This window comes from Melanotaenia boesemani, chromosome 11 (assembly GCF_017639745.1).
Source record: "Melanotaenia boesemani isolate fMelBoe1 chromosome 11, fMelBoe1.pri, whole genome shotgun sequence".
Classification (NCBI taxonomy): Eukaryota; Metazoa; Chordata; class Actinopteri; order Atheriniformes; family Melanotaeniidae; genus Melanotaenia; species Melanotaenia boesemani.
The window spans coordinates 34635946-34652743 of NC_055692.1; the positions used below are offsets into that span (position 1 = coordinate 34635946).

At 41.9% G+C, this 16798-nt stretch overlaps 2 protein-coding genes and 2 long non-coding RNA genes across 6 annotated transcripts; 3 read left to right on the forward strand and 1 right to left on the reverse strand.

The window, feature by feature from the left end:
• Window positions 1-11338: 11338 nt before the first annotated feature.
• Window positions 11339-12099, forward strand: LOC121648611. The gene is made up of 3 exons (XR_006012007.1): window positions 11339-11446; window positions 11590-11829; window positions 11953-12099. It is a non-coding gene; the product is annotated as an uncharacterized LOC121648611 (long non-coding RNA).
• Window positions 12100-12143: 44 nt separating this feature from the next.
• Window positions 12144-13779, forward strand: LOC121649045. Its single transcript, XM_041999575.1, has 7 exons — window positions 12144-12229; window positions 12354-12531; window positions 12666-12742; window positions 12874-13054; window positions 13312-13560; window positions 13708-13726; window positions 13764-13779. Exons 2-7 carry the CDS (start codon window positions 12366-12368, stop codon window positions 13777-13779), a joined length of 708 nt encoding a protein of 235 aa, XP_041855509.1. The 5' UTR covers window positions 12144-12229; window positions 12354-12365.
• Window positions 13780-13843: 64 nt separating this feature from the next.
• On the forward strand, window positions 13844-14442 carry LOC121648610. The gene is made up of 3 exons (XR_006012005.1): window positions 13844-13879; window positions 13992-14140; window positions 14396-14442. It is a non-coding gene; the product is annotated as an uncharacterized LOC121648610 (long non-coding RNA).
• A 10-nt stretch (window positions 14443-14452) lies between these two features.
• On the reverse strand, window positions 14453-16002 carry LOC121648607 (P2X purinoceptor 7-like). Of its 3 annotated transcripts, none has more exons than XR_006012001.1 (4): window positions 15695-16002; window positions 15504-15573; window positions 15260-15414; window positions 14453-14717 (listed from the first exon to the last, which is right to left on the reverse strand). XR_006012001.1 is itself a non-coding variant. In XM_041998825.1 (4 exons), the coding sequence occupies exons 1-4, from the start codon at window positions 15866-15868 to the stop codon at window positions 14555-14557; spliced, it is 546 nt and encodes a 181-aa protein (XP_041854759.1). In that variant the 5' UTR covers window positions 15869-16002; the 3' UTR covers window positions 14453-14554. The 3 variants fall into 3 exon arrangements, 2 of the variants coding, with proteins under 2 accessions (XP_041854759.1, XP_041854758.1); XM_041998825.1 differs by having other exon boundaries at window positions 15711-16002; XM_041998824.1 differs by having other exon boundaries at window positions 15239-15414; window positions 15711-16002.
• Between the last annotated feature and the right edge of the window lie 796 nt (window positions 16003-16798).

Here is a 16798-nt window from a genome sequence, read left to right on the forward strand (position 1 = left end):
GGTCACTCTCCTCGAACGTTCAACTAGGACTTCAATTTCAGGTACTTGGGGTTGAATTATGTGGGCTGCTCCCCCTTCTGGATTGTGGATTTCTGGATCAGAGTTAGGAGGCAGATCAGGATTGTCATTAGTATCTGGATTTTGCTCGGCCAGATTTGGAACTTGTCTTAGCTGGTCAGTTTCATTAGTGGTGGGCTGAGATGGCCTTATAGACAGCTTTGGGTGTGTCAGTAGTCGGTGTCCCAGTCCACTTCAAATTGTCTCGGTAGGTATACTTCCTCATAATCTGACTCAGAGGATATGTCATTTTCATTGTTGTTTGTCTGTCTTGGTTCTTTTGACTTGAGTTGTCGTGTTCTGGTTACAGGTCTTTGTTTTGTCTTGTCCTCACTGTCGTCCACTGGTAGTCTCACCAGGTAGCCAATGGGTAACAAGTGATTGCGGTGGACTGTTTTCTCAACACCCATTCCTCTTTCTGGCCTTATCTTGTAGACTGGGAGGTTGGGTAGTTTTTCCATGACAATGTACGGTAATGGTCTCCATTTGCATTTCACTTTGTGCTTGCCAGTTACTCCAAAGTTCCTCAGCAAGACTCGGTCACCTTTGTCAAGTACTTGTTCTTTGACATGCTTATCATGAGCTTTCTTGTTTCTTTGGTGGTTCTTGTCAGCAGACTCTGTTGCTAAAGTGTAGGCTCTCTGAAGATCTTTCTTTAGCTTTGCCACATATTGGTGGTAGGACATAGTCTTTTGGCCTTCGTCAGACATTCCGAAGTAGATGTCTACAGGTAGTCGGGCTTCTCTGCCGAACATTAAAAGGTAAGGCGAGTACCCAGTTGCCTCATTTTGCGAGCAATTGTAGGCATGCACTAACTGACTTATCTTTTGACTCCATTTTTGTTTCTGCTTTGGATCCAGGGTTCCAAGCATGGACAAAAATGTTCGGTTGAATCTTTCTGGTTGGGGATCTCCCTGGGGGTGGTAAGGAGAGGTTCTCGACTTACGAATGCCCAGCATCTTCAGCAGGTCTTGGATCAGTTTGCTTTCGAAATCTCGCCCCTGATCTGAATGTATGCGGGCAGGGAGTCCGTAGTGTACAAAGTAACGTTCACACAGTATTTTTGCCACTGTGGTCGCTTTTTGGTCTTTGGCTGGAAAGGCTTGGGCGTACCGAGTAAAATGATCTGTCACGACTAAGATGTTGTGAGTCGAGCTCAAGTGACACGAAATCGATACATACTAGGTCTAAGGGGCCTTAGCTTGTGATTTCATTAAGAGGAGCAGCTTTTTGAGGAAGGGCTTTGCGAGTGATGCACCTCCCCCAGTTCTTTACATATTGCTCCACTTCGGTTCCCATCTTAGGCCAGTAGAATCTGTCTTGGATGAGTTCAAGTGTCTTTTCCACTCCCAGATGTCCAGACTCATCATGGAGGGATTTTAGGACCATATGGGTGTGTTTTCTGGGGAGTATGGGCTGGCGAACCTTATCTCCAGTAGGTATCTTGACTTCTCTGTAGAGCAGATTATCCACAATCACCAATTTACTAGCCTCTCTGTTGAGCAATGAGGCTGTTGTATTGCCTCCTGAAGAAAATGGGAGGCTCTCACACAGCGACTGTTTGACTGGGGCAATTGTGGGGTCTGTGTCTTGAGCTTTAATGAGTGAGACTCTGCTATGGTGGTTGACTCTTTGGGTGTCTTTCTGCACTTGATCTGCTTGCATAGGGCTTTGACACCTTCTGGTGGCACACTTAGCCATTTTTCTTCTTCATTTGAAACAGGGTTACGTGACAGTGAGTCAGCATCAATGTTACTGACGCCAGGTCTGTACTGCAAAGTAAAGTTGTATGTAGAGAGCGCTGAGAGCCAGCGGTGACCAGTTGCATTGAGTTTGGCTGTCGTGAGAATATATGTGAGAGGGTTGTTATCAGTTCTCACGGTGAACTGAGCTCCATACAAGTAGTCGTGGAATTTATCCACCACAGCCCACTTTAGAGCCAGAAACTCAAGCTGATGTACTGGATAGTTCTTCTCTGAAGCGCTTAACTTCCGGCTGGAAAAAAGCTACTGGTCTTAAACCTTCTGGATACTCTTGATTAAGGATGGCGCCAAGCCCATGAAAGCTGGCGTTAATGTGGAGTGTATAGGGCTTTGTTGAGTCAGCAAATGCCAACACGGTGCGTTTGTGAGGCAGCCGATGATCTTTTGGAAAGTGTCAGAACAGGACTGATCCCACCGATCTCCGAAAGATAGCTGATTTTGTAGTAGGTTTTATCTGGTGAAGGAGCAGACTTTCTTTTCTTTTGAGTGGGAGGATAGCCTTTGCAGAGTTCTGTGAGTGGTCGAACAATGAAGGAGAAGTTTTTTTTAAATCGGCGGTAACAGCCACAGAACCCCAAGAACGACTGCAGAGAAGCGAGGTCAGTGGGCTGCTTCCATCGGGTCACTGCTTCCACTTTTGCTGGGTCTGTGGCAATGCCGTGCTCAGAGACAATATGGCCGACATAGGTGACTTGAGAGCGACAGAACTGGCACTTGTCGAGAGACAACTTAGATCATGTAGAAGAAGCAGGACTCATTACTTCGAGAAGTCTTTTTTCATGTTCTTCCAAGGTTTTTCCGAATACAATCAGGTCATCCAGATAGACTATTACTTCAAGCATGTGCATGTCACCGACTGCCTTCTCCATGAGTCTTTGGAACGTCGCAGGGGCCCCTGTAATTCCCTGCGGCATTCTTTCAAAGTTTCAAAATAAAAGTGTTTTAGGGACTCGTTTCTTAGGACCACCAGGAACTTGTTTTTATCAAGCATCTTTGAGAACAACACTGTTGGCTGGACAAGTACACTTGGAGGAAGAGCAGGTGAGTGAGCACGTTCAGTGATGAGTATGCTGTCTCTAATGACTTGTTGCTCTTTAACTTTGCAGATGGCAATGTGCTCTTTACCAGGGGGAATGATGAGAGGGTCAGGCCCAGTCCACTTTACTTCAGCCACAGTTAAGTCTTGGATATTGTCTTTTGTGAGCTTTGTGTCAGGACAGGCAAGCCATCTTTCTCTTGTACTTGGATTTTAACTGAATTGACATTCTCTGAGTCTCTTTTCTTTGATCTTGAGTTAAGGGGTCGGACTCCACTGACATTGGTGCCGATCAGGACAGGTATAGTTTCAGAACAGCGTGGGTCAGGACACACAAGAGCAAGAACAGATGGATGGATTTTGACTTTTTAGGCAACTCTAACTCGATCTGGATGTAGCCTTTGGAATGGGACCCCAAATACCGATTTTGAACTTAGTCACGGTTTGTGTACACCTCCTCCCCCTGGCCCCAAACCCCCAAAAGTGGACAACAGGGTCTCCTCTATGTGCCCAAGGCCCCCGGGGACATTTTTTTCTAAAAGTGCTCTGATTGGGCTGCCGTTCGCAGGGGACCCTCTGGGGTCTAGGGGGGGTGAAATTTAAACCACAGTGTCCTGGTGGCATGTACTACCTACGTGTGAAGTTTGGAGTGAATCAGGCAAGGTGAAAACATCGCCTAAAAATTACCTGAAAGTGTTACAAGTTTGAAAACTTAAACTTTGTCCAACCATCACCATCTTCACACCGCATGTTCCTGAGGCCCCCAGGAACCCCTCATTCAAATTTCAGCGCGATAGCTCAAAGTATGTGGGAGTTATGCCTCTGTACTCGAACTCCACCTGACATCCAATGTTAAGATATTAGCCGTGTACACTTATTTTCAATCTGGTCTGGCTTGGTCATTTTTGATGCTAGAGAGCTAAAATTTGCACCAGATGTTCTTTGTATGACCCCCCCAAGCTTGAAGGAAATCTGAGAAACTTGATTTTTCACTTGATCTTGGAGTCAAGCCTGGTATGCATGGTTCATTCGAAAGTATCAGGGGCCAGACCACACTTAGTGAATATTTTCAAAGTGTTTCACTGTGGAGTACCAGGGGCAGAGTGAATATACTTGTAACTATACTTTAAGTATTTAACTATACTTTATTTAAGTATTTATTTGATGTTTTTACTTAATTTTTTTTTCCTAGAGTACCAGGGGCACGAACACACTTGGTGAATGTTTTATGTGTTTTATGCTGGAATACCAGGGGCAGAAAGAATATACTTATAACATATCGCTGCTGTCGGGCAAAAACCTCCTATCTCCAAAACTGTCATTTTTCAAAAACTGAAAAAAACGGAATGGTTTTGTAATAACTGGACATAATGTCATCAAACTTTGTATTATGTTTTAATCATATATCTTTGGTTAAATATTTGTAAAACAACAGACATAGAGGGTGACCAATAGTACTGATTTATGAAGGAAAACAAAAATCACGAATTTTGGACATAGGAGGTTTTGGCGCAACAGCAGCAATATATACTTTTATTTAAGCTTAAAGATTAATTTAAAAATTAAGTACAAAATTAGTACAAAAAGAATCCATGAATATAGAAACATAAACCTCTTATACAAAACTAACTTCCCATAATATATAACAACAAACATGGAACATATAAGAACTCTAGAACAACAAAAAATGCCTCAACAGTGGTCTTGAATCAAAACGAGAGGGATTGGTCATACTTCAGTTGTTTTTCTTCTTGGGTATCTTTGACTTGTCACCAACTTGGCTGTACCAGGGGCGCTATAGAGCAACGGACCAAGATGGCGGCTTAATGTGGATGCTCCCCACAACTTCGCACTAAGCAACTGTTAAGTCAACAATACCAGCTGAACTGGGACTATGTCCAAAACTGCCACAATCAAAGACAGTGACTTTTTTACTCGAAAACGAGGTTCTCAGAGGCCGAAAATCAGCACACCACCGACTGAAGGAGACGAAGAAACTATAAGTAACATGGCGGACCTGTCCGCGGTGCTTGCAGAACTTAAATCACTTCGTTCTGAGTTTGGATCTAAACTAGATAGTATTGATGACTGCCTGGGTAAGTTGGCCAACTCTGTCACCGCCTTGGAAAATAGTATGTCAGAAGTGAAGCGGAACGTAGCTGCTAACACCACCCGAATGGAAGAAGCTGAAAATCGAATAATGTCGGCAGAGGAGCAGCTGGAGAAAACTACCACTAATTTGACCAATGCTATGAAATGAATCGCTTATCTGGAAACCAAGACTGAGGACCTTGAAAATCGAATCAGAAGGAACAACCTGCGGCTATTCAGACTGCAGGAGGGTGCTGAAGGCAACCAAATGCTACTTGACTTTAAACAGAAGATGCTACCCCGCTGGCTGGAACTGGACACAGACAGAACCTTCATAATAGAGAGAGCCCACCGAACCTTAGCGCCACCGAAAGCAAACCAGAACAGAGCAGTTTCTCATTCAGTTCCTGAAATTTCAAGACCGGGAGTTTGTTTTTCGTTCCACGAAACAACGTGACATTATGTATGAGGGAAACAAGCTCTTCTTCGTGCAGGATCTCTCAGCTGAGACCATGCGACAGCGCTTTGGATTCAACACAATAAAGAAAACATTCATTGAAAAGGGAACTTTTCGTGGGTTTCAGCTTAACCCGTGCAAAATGAGGGTCCTCCATAATGGAAAGATACACTCGTTTTCAACACCTAAAGAGGCGGAGGACTTCCATAGCAAACATTGTTGAGAGACTAGATGAAGCCAGCGGTGAGGTGTGAGACCCGTTTACTTCCGTCACTATGACAACCAGCTGATAATGCTAAGAGGTATGGCGTAGCCTTGCAATTAGTCCCAGGATTTTTTTTTTTTTATTAATAGTTTCTATTTATTTATTTTATTATAGTTTTCCCCCTTATTTACCTATTATCTTACAGACTTTGGAAATATATGGACCTGAACACTGATATACAGACTCGGTGTCTATCTTAGTTACTTATTGCAATTTGTTTTGTTATTTTTTGTTTTTTTTAAATGTGTGATCAATGTAAGTTAACTATATATTGCTGAAAAGTAATGTGCGTGGTTGGAGGACTCCTATGGTCGCCTGTGGAGCTAGTTCGAGTAGTTTAGCTGCTCCTCTATAGAGTGGATCAGCATAAGCCCCCCCCCCCCTCCAGGTTCTGTTTTGAGTAAGGGAGGGGGAACAAAGTGTTCAAATGTTTATATATGTAAGTGTATGTACGGTGGTTCATTTTATTTCCGTATGTTGTACACTCAACGCAGCAGAAATGTTTTTTACTCCTTTTCCCTGTATAACTGTCTTGTACCACATTGTGTATGGAACACTCAGTCACTCAGAATATTTCTGACAGCTTCTGACATTAAACCGATACAGAATAGATGGCCTGGCAGAGTGATACATGCATCATACAATAATTATGCTAGAGGTGTACTAATTTTAATTCATAAAAGCATACCATTCTAACCTATAAAAACAATCCAAGACCCAGCTGGGAGATTTGTCATTATGCATAGTACCATCCTCTCTCTTATATTAAATTTAATTAGTGTATATGGCCCAAATGAGGATAACCCTAATTTTTTTAAATTTTTTTCCTTACTTTGTCTACTCTATGGAGTTTCAGCATTATTGGAGGAGACTTTAACTGTACTTTAAACCCGGAAATAGATCGCTCCACAGGTTGTGATACTTATAAAGCACAGACAAGTAAATCATTAAAGCAATATATAGATGACATAAATTTGGTTGAAGTTTGGGGAGAGCAGAATCCTGGTAAAATAGAGTATTCTTGCCATTCAGGCATGCATAAATCCCGTTCCCGCATTGATTACTTTCTTGTTTCAAGGGAAATTCTGACAAAAATTAAAAGGTGTTGGTATGACAGTATAGTAATAAGTGATCACGCTGCTATTTCATTAAATATACATATAGACAAATTCATTCATAACCCCCTAGTTGGCGATTGCAAGTAAAATGGCTGCAAGACCAAGACTTCGTTAAATATGTGAGAACTAAAATCGTCAGTTATACAAGCTCCAAGGCCAAACAACAAAGGGTAATGATGGAAACATTAGAAAAACAAATCAAATCTTTAGAGATAAGTATAAATCTATGGGAGGATCCAAGGAAACATCGAGACTTGACGCTTCTGAGGGCTGAATACAATAAACTATCTGTTGATAAAGTCGTAAAAAGTTTAACCCTCTGAGGCCGAAGATCACGCCGGCGTGATCAGAACACGTGACATGTTTAAAGCCCCATGACAACGTGACAGAGTCACGTTGAGCGCTGCCGTCAACTTTGCTCGACAGATCCTTATAGGCTGTTGGATCCATTTAATTTGAGTCAGGTGTGCTGGAGCAGGGAAATCTGGAAAACCTGTCGGATTGGTGCCCTCGAGGACCGACGTTGGCTACCCCTGCTCTACGTGATAACGTCACCTCAGCGTCGTGACAACATCAGAGGGAGCCGCCCAAATCGCGGTCTCGAGAGCCAGTCGCGGGAATGAGAGGCGGGACTTAGAGGTGCGTAGACGGAGAGCATTGGACAGAGAGATCGAAAGTAAGAACTATTGGAAGACGGAGTGTTTGTGGAGATAATGAGGAGAACTTTGAATGTACAACAGGCCCTAGAGCTATTTTATGGTGAGGAAGATGAAGACGTTATTTCATCTTCATCATCCGAGGAGGAGGAGGAGAGTGACGAAGATGACAAGGTTACAGACCCGTCATTTGTGAGTGATGTCGCCATTGATGAGAAGTAAGTCAAACTAAAGATGAATATTTACAGCTTTTCTTTTGTTTATTCCTGTATTTTCACATTATAAATCCGCTTTATATGCATATTACATTATATATTTACGTAGGTTTATATATATATAGAAGATAAGGGCTGAAATGATATTTAGATTGATTGCTAAATGTTTAGGAAAGTCATTACAAGAGATGGACATGGATTTTCCTGTTTTTTTATTTTGTGTCATATATTCTTTATTACTTGTAAGGTTTTCTTTTGTAAACTATTCCCATTGTTGTGGGGAGCCAGAATTTTAGTGCCCACATTTGAATTCACTATCCATCATGTGCACATGAACAATAATCTAAAATATAAAATATTATTTTCATGTGTCTGTATACAGATGTGAGGATAGTGGACCCTCTAGGCAGAGGCCTAAATAGAGAGGGCGTGGGAGGAGCAGTCAAGCGAGGTCCAGATCTCCACAGCCACACCATCGCTTGGAGCCCTGGAGAACTGGACAGCACCCTGACGCTGCCCCAGAAATCAGCAGATTCATGCCGCGGAGACCACCAGGAGCCCAGGGGGACAGTCATGCAGTCTTTTCACCGCTGGACCTATTTCAGCTATATTTTTCCCCCACCACTATTCACACACTGTGCGCTAACACAAACAAAAAAGCAGCACACAGTAAAGAGATGGGGAAAAAATATAGATGGGCTGATGTCGACAATGAGGAGCTCTATAAGTTCCTGGGCCTCCTCATCTACACATCCCTGGTGTCACTGCCCAGCATCAGGGATTACTGGAAACAGGATGCGATCACATCTGTGCTGTTTCCAGCCAGCATAATGGCGAGGGACCGCTTCAGGGCTCTGCTGTCAAACATCCACCCCAGTGACCCGGAGGAGGATAAAAAAAATGATGACAGGAAGGGAACTCCTTCATACGACAAGCTCTGTAAGATGAAGCCCCTCATAAACGACATCCTCAGTGCCTGCCAGGCTCATTATCATCCGGGGAGGTAATTGGCTGTGGACGAAAGAATGGTGGCCACAAAGGCAAAAACTGGGATGACATAATACCTGAGGGACAAACCAACAAAATGGAGAATTAAATTGTTTGTTTTGGCCGACTCCAGCAATGGCTACACGGTCAACTTCAATGTTTATGTGGGAAAGAAGCACACACAGACGGTGCATGGGGTGGCATATGATGCTGTAATTGACCTTATCCAGCCATCATATCTTGGAACAGGTTACCATGTTTACATGGACAATTTCTATTCAAGCCCTGAGTTGTTCCTGAAGCTGGCGGGGATGAAGTTTGGAGCCTGTGGTACTTACAGGGACAACAGGAGAGGGTGCCCAGGAAAGAGAGACAACGCTCTCTCAAAAAAATCAGAGAGGTTAAGTACGGTGGATCAGGGAGGGCTCCCTGGTTTTTGTAAAGTGGATGGACACAAGGGAGGTGTCAGTGTGCTCCACAATTCATCCAGCATTTTCTGGGGAGACGGTCAAGAGGAGGGTGAAGGGCAAGGATGGACGCTGGACAGAAAAACAGATCTCCTGCCCTACCCCAGTCATCGCTTACAACAAGCACATGGGTGGTGTTGACCTCTCCGACCAGCTGGCAGTACTATTCCACCCACCGCAAATCTGCACGCTGGTACCGGACCCTCTTCTTACACCTCATGGACATTGCCACCACCAATGCCTACCTTCTCCACTGTGACTTTAAAACTGCAAACCAGGAGAAGCCCATGTCACACAGGGACTTCCAAACTGAGCTGGTGGCCCAGCTGTGTGGGGTGGACAGGAGCGGCAGACCAGCCAAGAGAAGCGCAGACCACATTCCCGTTCCCATTGCTGTGGTAACAGACACCAGCTAAAAAGCCACACAAGGACGTAGGAGATGCCAACGCTGCCACCAAGTAGACAAAAAGAGAAACCTAACCCCTTGGAAAGGCAAAGCTTGTGATGTGGCTCTCTGTGTTATTGTGGATAGAAATTGCTTTGCAGAGTGGCATGTGTAAATTAAAAAAAAAAAAAAAAAAACTACAGCCCATTGTATATAGTGTAAAATATTTGTATATAGTTTGATTACATCTCAATTGTCTCTCAGTGTTACATTTGCACTATTACTTTACAGTTGACTGCACTATTATTTTACAATTGGTTTGTTTTTTGAAGAATTGCAGCTGAAGTTTGTGTGTTGAAGAGTTTCAGCTAAAAACGCCTATGAATATACATGTTTTTCTTGTAAATATTTGTATATAGTATTACTTTATTTCAATTTTACATTTAGATATTCATATTAGAAACCTATATTTAGTTTTTCCAAGTTCCAAAACAGTTGAGTGAGCAAGTTTGTGGTTTTTATTGTAATAAATACCACTTTTTTTTTATTCGAATTTGATGATTTTTGTGTATTTTTTGGTCCAATATGTTGATGAAGTAGGTTGTAGTGAAATAATAACTATCTTTTCATATAGATGAAGTTGTGCTAAAAAAATATATATACCAAGCATGGGCATGTGAAACATTTTTTATGTGGTATATAGAGGCAAAATCAAAAGTATTAAAGGTCCCATATTATGCAAAATTCACTTTTTAATGGTTTTGGAACAGTCATACTGGTCCCCCCGCATGTGTAGGAGACCCGTAAGTGTGAAACTCTTTCAGGCGCTCTCTCTCCCCCCTGCTCCACCTCTAGGGAAGTAAGCGCTGAAATGAGCTTGTTTGAAAGCGTGTACGTTATGACGTCATAAGGGACAATAACCACTCCCCACAGAGCGATGGACCCGCCTACCGGCTCTCAAAGCCCGCCCTCTAAAAATCACCTAGCGCCCAGTGTTTTTCCCTCTTCGGCAACCCTCGTTAGCGGACATGGCTAAGCGACAGAAGCACTGTTCTGTTTGTGGCTGCATAAATGAACACAAAAACGTTTTTTTACTTCCATCCACTGAACCCACGAGGACTGAGTGGATTAATTTTATTTTGGAGGAAATGTACCCGGAAAACTTCCAAAGGTTTTGCATGTCTGTGGCCAGCATTTCAAAGAGGACTGTTTCCACAACATGGGGGCATGGAAAGCAGGCTTCGCCAACCGTTTGAAGCTGAAGCCAGGTTCAATACCAACTGTCCGTGACACAGCTGGAGAGGTAAGAGCTGGCAGTTATTTTATCGTTTCGGCCTTATTAGTCTGATAGCTTGAAAATATATTAGCACTGTTGTAAATGTAGCCAAGTCACTGTTTCTACTGTTTGTATCCGGTGCCATTGTGCATCAGATTGGTGAGCGTAGCTAGCTGTGTTCTCCGTGCGTCGCGGTTTGGGTCGGGATATTACTATTGATTTCAGTTACCATGTAAACAGGGGTAACTGTCTGCTCATTCATGTCAACAGGTTATTCCTAATCTTTCTGCAACCTAGAATATTGACCATAACCTGAATTTTCATGGCATGTAAACATAGTATTGTTTACATTGTGAACACCTAAATTACAGTTCATGGATGTTTTTCAGATTACAGTATCTAACATTCTGTGTGTTGTGTACATACAATATGTAAATTATTTTACTTTAGTGCATTTGCTGTCAAAATGTTAGTGGTCTGCAGATGTTATAGATAATAATTTGAAAAGACATTATTGTAAACTAAGTTTTCTGTAAGCAGGCCAGCACATCCATTTCATCCTCTCAGATACATGCATTAGTGGATGTTGGATGCCAGACTGACCCACTGGACAGGCGTACTGTAGGCACACAACTATCCTTTAGGACTCTAAAGGCCCACTACAGAAGTATCGGTATGTACTAGCCACCACTTGTACAATTAATTATGATAAATTGACTAGTCATTCACTTATATTTATGCTTATTACTTACATTTTCAGCTGTCCTTGTGTAATTTCTGAGCATTTTATTCATTACAAATGATATTTGGTTACAGGTGTACAGGCTACTGTGTCCTGCATAGATTTTGGTGTTGGGACCTCCACTGCAGACCCCATCTTTTTTCATCCACACCTGTGAGGAGACCTTCAAAAAGACCTCGTTTTGCCCTTGAGGAAGAGCTGGAGCGGGATGACGATCCATTTGAGGGGAGCTCTTCAATGGCAGCCTCAAAGGGGCTAGATTCCACTTACGAGCCTGGTGATTCTGCCACATTAACAGAGCCTCCAGATTTGTTGTAAGTCTCTATACATCAAAATCATACACTAACTGGAACGAGTGTTGTACTTTTAATTACAGTACTGATGGGACACAAACTCTTTCATTGCTCAGAACATGTCTTCTATTTTTTTCCACATAGGGAAGAAAGCCAGATGCCTGTCCAAAACATAAAAAAATACATAGTATATGAGAGCTGTATCATGGAGCTGTTTGCAGTGTGTCCTGTCTGCACGCGTGCATGTGAGGTCAGGACACGAAAACTGGGAACATTCCTGTCTGTGGAGCAGCGTTGCCCCATTGCGACTTCTATAGACAATGGAAAAAGCCAGCCTCTACTTGGAAGCACACCAGCTGGGAACCTCCACCTTTCTGCAGCAGTGTACCTGAGTGGTGCATCTTTTCCAAAAATCGCAAGGGTAAAAGATTTTTAACTGTCTATTCTTGGATTGTGAATATGTTGTTGACTATAAAACTAATTCAGATAACATTACATGCATTATGTCAAGACAGACTTTTTGTGTTCTTTTTTTTTAACAATAGGTCTTCACGGCAATGCAGCTGCAGTCATATCAATATGACACTTTTCGCCGACATGCCAGAGCCGTCATTGAACCTGCAGTCATTCACCACTGGAAAACATCACAGGATGCGATGCTGGAGCGGCTCAGTCAGGAGAGCAAAGTAATACTTGGTGGTGACATGAGGGCTGACTCTCCGGGTATTTATGATTTAAAATTAAGCAGGAGGTGATGGATTGCTACTGAGTGTAGAAAAATTTGCTTCTGGTGCTTAGCTGACATAAAGAACATACTGACATGAAGTAACATGAAGATTCGTACCCATGTTTAACAGGGCATTCTGCAAAGTTTGGGAGTTACACTGTGATGGACCTAAGTACAAACACAGTTGTGGACATCCAGTTGGTTCAGGTGAATGTTTCAAATTACAATTCTAATAAGATTTGTCAATGTTATTTCAAAATGAATGCTAATTATATATTTTCTAATATGTTTTTCTTTGCCTGTATGTGTGTCTGTCTGATTTTGTGGTTGGGCAACAGAGCAATGAAGTTGGTGGTAGTTACCACATGGAGAAAGAGGGCCTGGTGAGGAGTCTGGCATTGCTGGAAGCACGTGGTGTGACTCTTGATTGCATAGTCACAGACCGTCATCCACAAATTCAGAAGTTTCTCAGGGACAGAAACATCACCCAATACTACGATGTCTGGCACATGGCAAAAGGTAAATCTCCTTATCCTCTTTTTTTATCCATATCCTCATAGTAGCTGTCACTAAAAGTGCTTTATAAACAAAGTACTTATATGTATGATTTCAAAATGTATGCAAAAAAACCTAAGATTATTTGTGTACAAACCAAAACATTGTAGAGGTATAAGTCTTTAGTATTGGATACTTAGCAGTTGATTATCATATGGTGTACTTGACTTAGGACACAGGGATGTTTTTACTATAACTTTTCTATCTTACATGGATTTTAGGAATTTCAAAAAAACTGGAGAAAATCAGTAAGCAGAAAGGGTGTGAGAAACTTCAGAAGTGGTTGAAAAGCATAAACAACCACATTTACTGGACTGCGGCTACCTCAACCACTGGGCCTGAGAGAGTGGCAAAGTGGACCTCTATCGTGAACCATGTGCAAAACATACACACACATGAGGATCCTCTTTTCCCCAAATGCCTGCATGACGCCCGGCAGACACGGGACAAGAAGAAATGGCTCCAACCAGGTACTTAAGAAACTACAACTTATTAGGCCTCATTTATAAGTCATGGTCAGATAGTAACTTAGAAGCTTTCAAATTCATCATAGATAGTAATAGTGATTTTATTCTCTGTTGTATTTCAAAATATGCTTCTTTTTTTTTTGTTCATAGCAACTCCACCATTCTACAAGTTGGAAAAGTTGCTGACCAACAAAAGAACTCTGAAGGATGTTTCCAAACTAAGCCCTCACCACCAGACATCATCATTGGAGGCTTTCCACAGCGTCATTCTTCGCTTTGCCCCAGAGAATGTTGTTTTTCCATTTATTGGAATGCTTTGCAGGTAAATCAAAATTTGTTCACGGAGTCATGACAGTGGTATCATAAACTTTGCTTCATTATCGACTTACGTGCGTCTGTTTTTTTTTTTTTTTTTTCTTTTCTTGTACCTCCAGACTCTACCTGGCTGCGATGTACTACAATGAAAACGCAGACCGACCACAGGCCACAACCAAGGAAGGCGATCCTCTCTTCAAGGTTCACTTTCCAAAGGCTTTGAAAGGAGAATGCAGAGTAAAACCACATAAGACAGAGCCAACATTCAGTAAGTCTTACAATTCTTTTTATTATCTGTCAGAAAATATTTTGAACTTGATGTTATAATTATGGCTGTCATGTCTTTTTATAAATAATGAAAATCAAAGCACAATAAAAATAACTTTTGAAAAATAAATAAATAAAAAAAATTGAACAGGATATAACAGGATGTATTTAGCACAGTTTTAGTGTTTTCCAAAAAAGAAATTTTTCAATTACAATGAAAAATAATATCATCTTTTTGCTTTTGTTTGTGAAACAGGGTATGTTGCTGACATGATGGACCTCATATTTGAAAAAGTCCTTGTGGACACGACACCGTACACAGATGCACTCTTGTCCATCCATGTACCGGAGGACCTCACAGCCCAGTATGAGCGGCCTGAGAAGGAGGAGGTCATTGCCAGCTATGTGTCCCGATTTAATCGAGGGCCAGTTTAAATCCCACATAGTGGCCTTCTGCATCGGGGAATTCCCTGTGGATTCGCAGTACCACACAAGCTGGAATCACAACACGAATTCTTTGTCCCAGGAAGCCCCAGCACCAGCTCACAAAGCTGCGATATGCCAAATACCTGAAACGACTAAAAACAATGGACAAATTATTTATCATTTCAGAGATTTGTTTAAAATCACTTTCATTATGCTGATTGCTTTCTACATTTCCCCCGAGTTCCTGTGAGCTTTATGCACAGCTCCAGTACTTCCTGATATTCAGTAAACTCCTTTATGTCCTGTCTCTTTTTACTGGATGAACTGATAAATCCTGGTGAGTCTGACTATTTACTGAAGTCAGACTCACCAGGATTAATAAGTTCATCCAGTAATGAGAGACCAGATATGTAGGAGTCTGCTGAATATCAGGAAGGACTGGAGCTATGCATAAAGCCTTTTGTGACATTTATTTGTGTTTTTCTGTTTATTTATTTGTTTGGTTTTTGATGTGCTGGTGGGGGATATTAATAAATAATTTGAAGTGTGTCATGACTCAGATCATTAGCAATTTTTGAATGTTACTCTTTCATGTATTTGTTTCACATTTATGTCTGATGAAGCAAATAAATGAGGATTTCACAGCATTTAGAGTTTTTATTCAGGCTAATACATTTTGTGAAGTAAATCATACCGGTGTATGCCTCTGAGCTGCAAACGACCATAGTCAGCTCTGTATATTTGGCTGGCATTCTGCAGGGAGTATATGTTTAGGCAGACCGGCTCAAACCCTGGATGGTCTACCATACATGTAAGGTCTTCATCAACCTCCTGTAGCCGCCTGGTGACCTACAGAAAATAGTGATATTGTAATTTGTAAGTCGAACTATTAGCATAACTACACGAGTTAGCTCTCATATTAGTATTGGCGTTCTTACCTGTGGGATCTCCAAGCAACAAACACATTCAGCTTCTGTTGGCATGGTTTCACAGTTTCCACAGGTGCACCTATCCACAATATATTGAAAAACTTTCAGAAAGTGACACAGTATGTGTTTGTGACAGTAAAAAGCTGCCGTTAGCTACATTGTACCAAATATGAAAAAAACTTGACAACATATTTAGAGACAATATTTACAACTAACCATGCAGAAACTCCCTGCTGCAGCCGCAGAGTTTGACCCTCCTCAGATATCTCTCCTTCTGGGTCCGACTCTGGCTCAAACTGGTAAGGGAGAACGACAGCGTCTCTACCAGTTGCCATAACGCTGCTGTTCACGAGAGCGGCATGAACGGGCATCATCCATGAACATAGTTACAAAAGAGGGGGAAAAAATTCAAGACAGGGACTAATGGAATGGCTGAAATTTTACTGGCTGGACGAGTAAAAGTCACACTAACCTTTCACTAACGTCCTGTTAGTCTTCTTGCTCGAAATTCTTCAGGAATGGGTTCCGGTGTTCCGGCGTTTGTTTATCCTTCACTACGCTGTAATCAGCGTCTAGTAACCGCTAAGGCCTAACCTGTCAATCACCTCATGACGGGCGATGCGATGGGCGGAGCCAACAGCTGAGCTGCTCCACCAGGGTTCCGCCCACCATAAACGGCACATTTCTGAAGCTGCTAAAAGAGGGAGGTGAAGAGAAGCCGCTGCACTCAAACTGAGGGTCGATTTGTCCATACCATGGCGGAAATATTTCATTTAGATATTAATGAATGGTCTCAGATTGGGAATAAAGTGTATAATATGGGACCTTTAAAAACCGGCCAAAATAGGCTCAGGATTCAAAGGGTTAATGTGGTTAAAACAATCTTATTACGATCAAGGGGAAAAAGCTGGGAATCTCTTGGCATGGAGAGTTAAAAAAATACAGTCTGAGAGAGCAATTAATAGTATAATGACCCCTTCAGGTAATCTGTCAATAGATCCATTTGAAATTAACAATAGTTTTAGGGAATTTTATGAAAACTTATACAGGTCAGAATGCCCAAAAACTGCAGAAGAACGGGATACATTTCTTGATCGGTTTCAATTCCAGACACTGACAGAACATGCCCAAAAAGAACTAGATGCTGATTTAACAACTGAAGAAATCTCACAGGCTATCCAAAGTATTAACAGTGGCAAAGTTCCAGGGCCTGATGGCTTGCCAATTGAATTCTACAAAACATTTAAAGAAAAACTATTAATTCCACTCATTATTTTGTTTGAATAATCTTATCAAGCAGAAAC

Bases quoted from the DNA above. Each gene is read 5' to 3' on its own strand.
- LOC121648607 (XM_041998824.1), bottom strand. From the start codon at position 15,868: ATGATGCCCGTTCATGCCGCTCTCGTGAACAGCAGCGTTATGGCAACT. The intron at 15,574-15,710 runs GTTAGTTGTAAA...TATTGTGGATAG, and splicing joins CAGCAGGGAGTTTCTGCATG to GTGCACCTGTGGAAACTGTG. The intron at 14,718-15,238 runs GTATTAGCCTGA...CATTGTTTTTAG, and splicing joins TATGATTTACTTCACAAAAT to TCGTTTCAGGTATTTGGCAT.
- LOC121649045 (XM_041999575.1), top strand. From the start codon at position 12,366: ATGCAGCTGCAGTCATATCAATATGACACTTTTCGCCGACATGCCAGA. The intron at 12,532-12,665 runs GTATTTATGATT...CATGTTTAACAG, and splicing joins CATGAGGGCTGACTCTCCGG to GGCATTCTGCAAAGTTTGGG. The intron at 12,743-12,873 runs GTGAATGTTTCA...GTTGGGCAACAG, and splicing joins TGGACATCCAGTTGGTTCAG to AGCAATGAAGTTGGTGGTAG.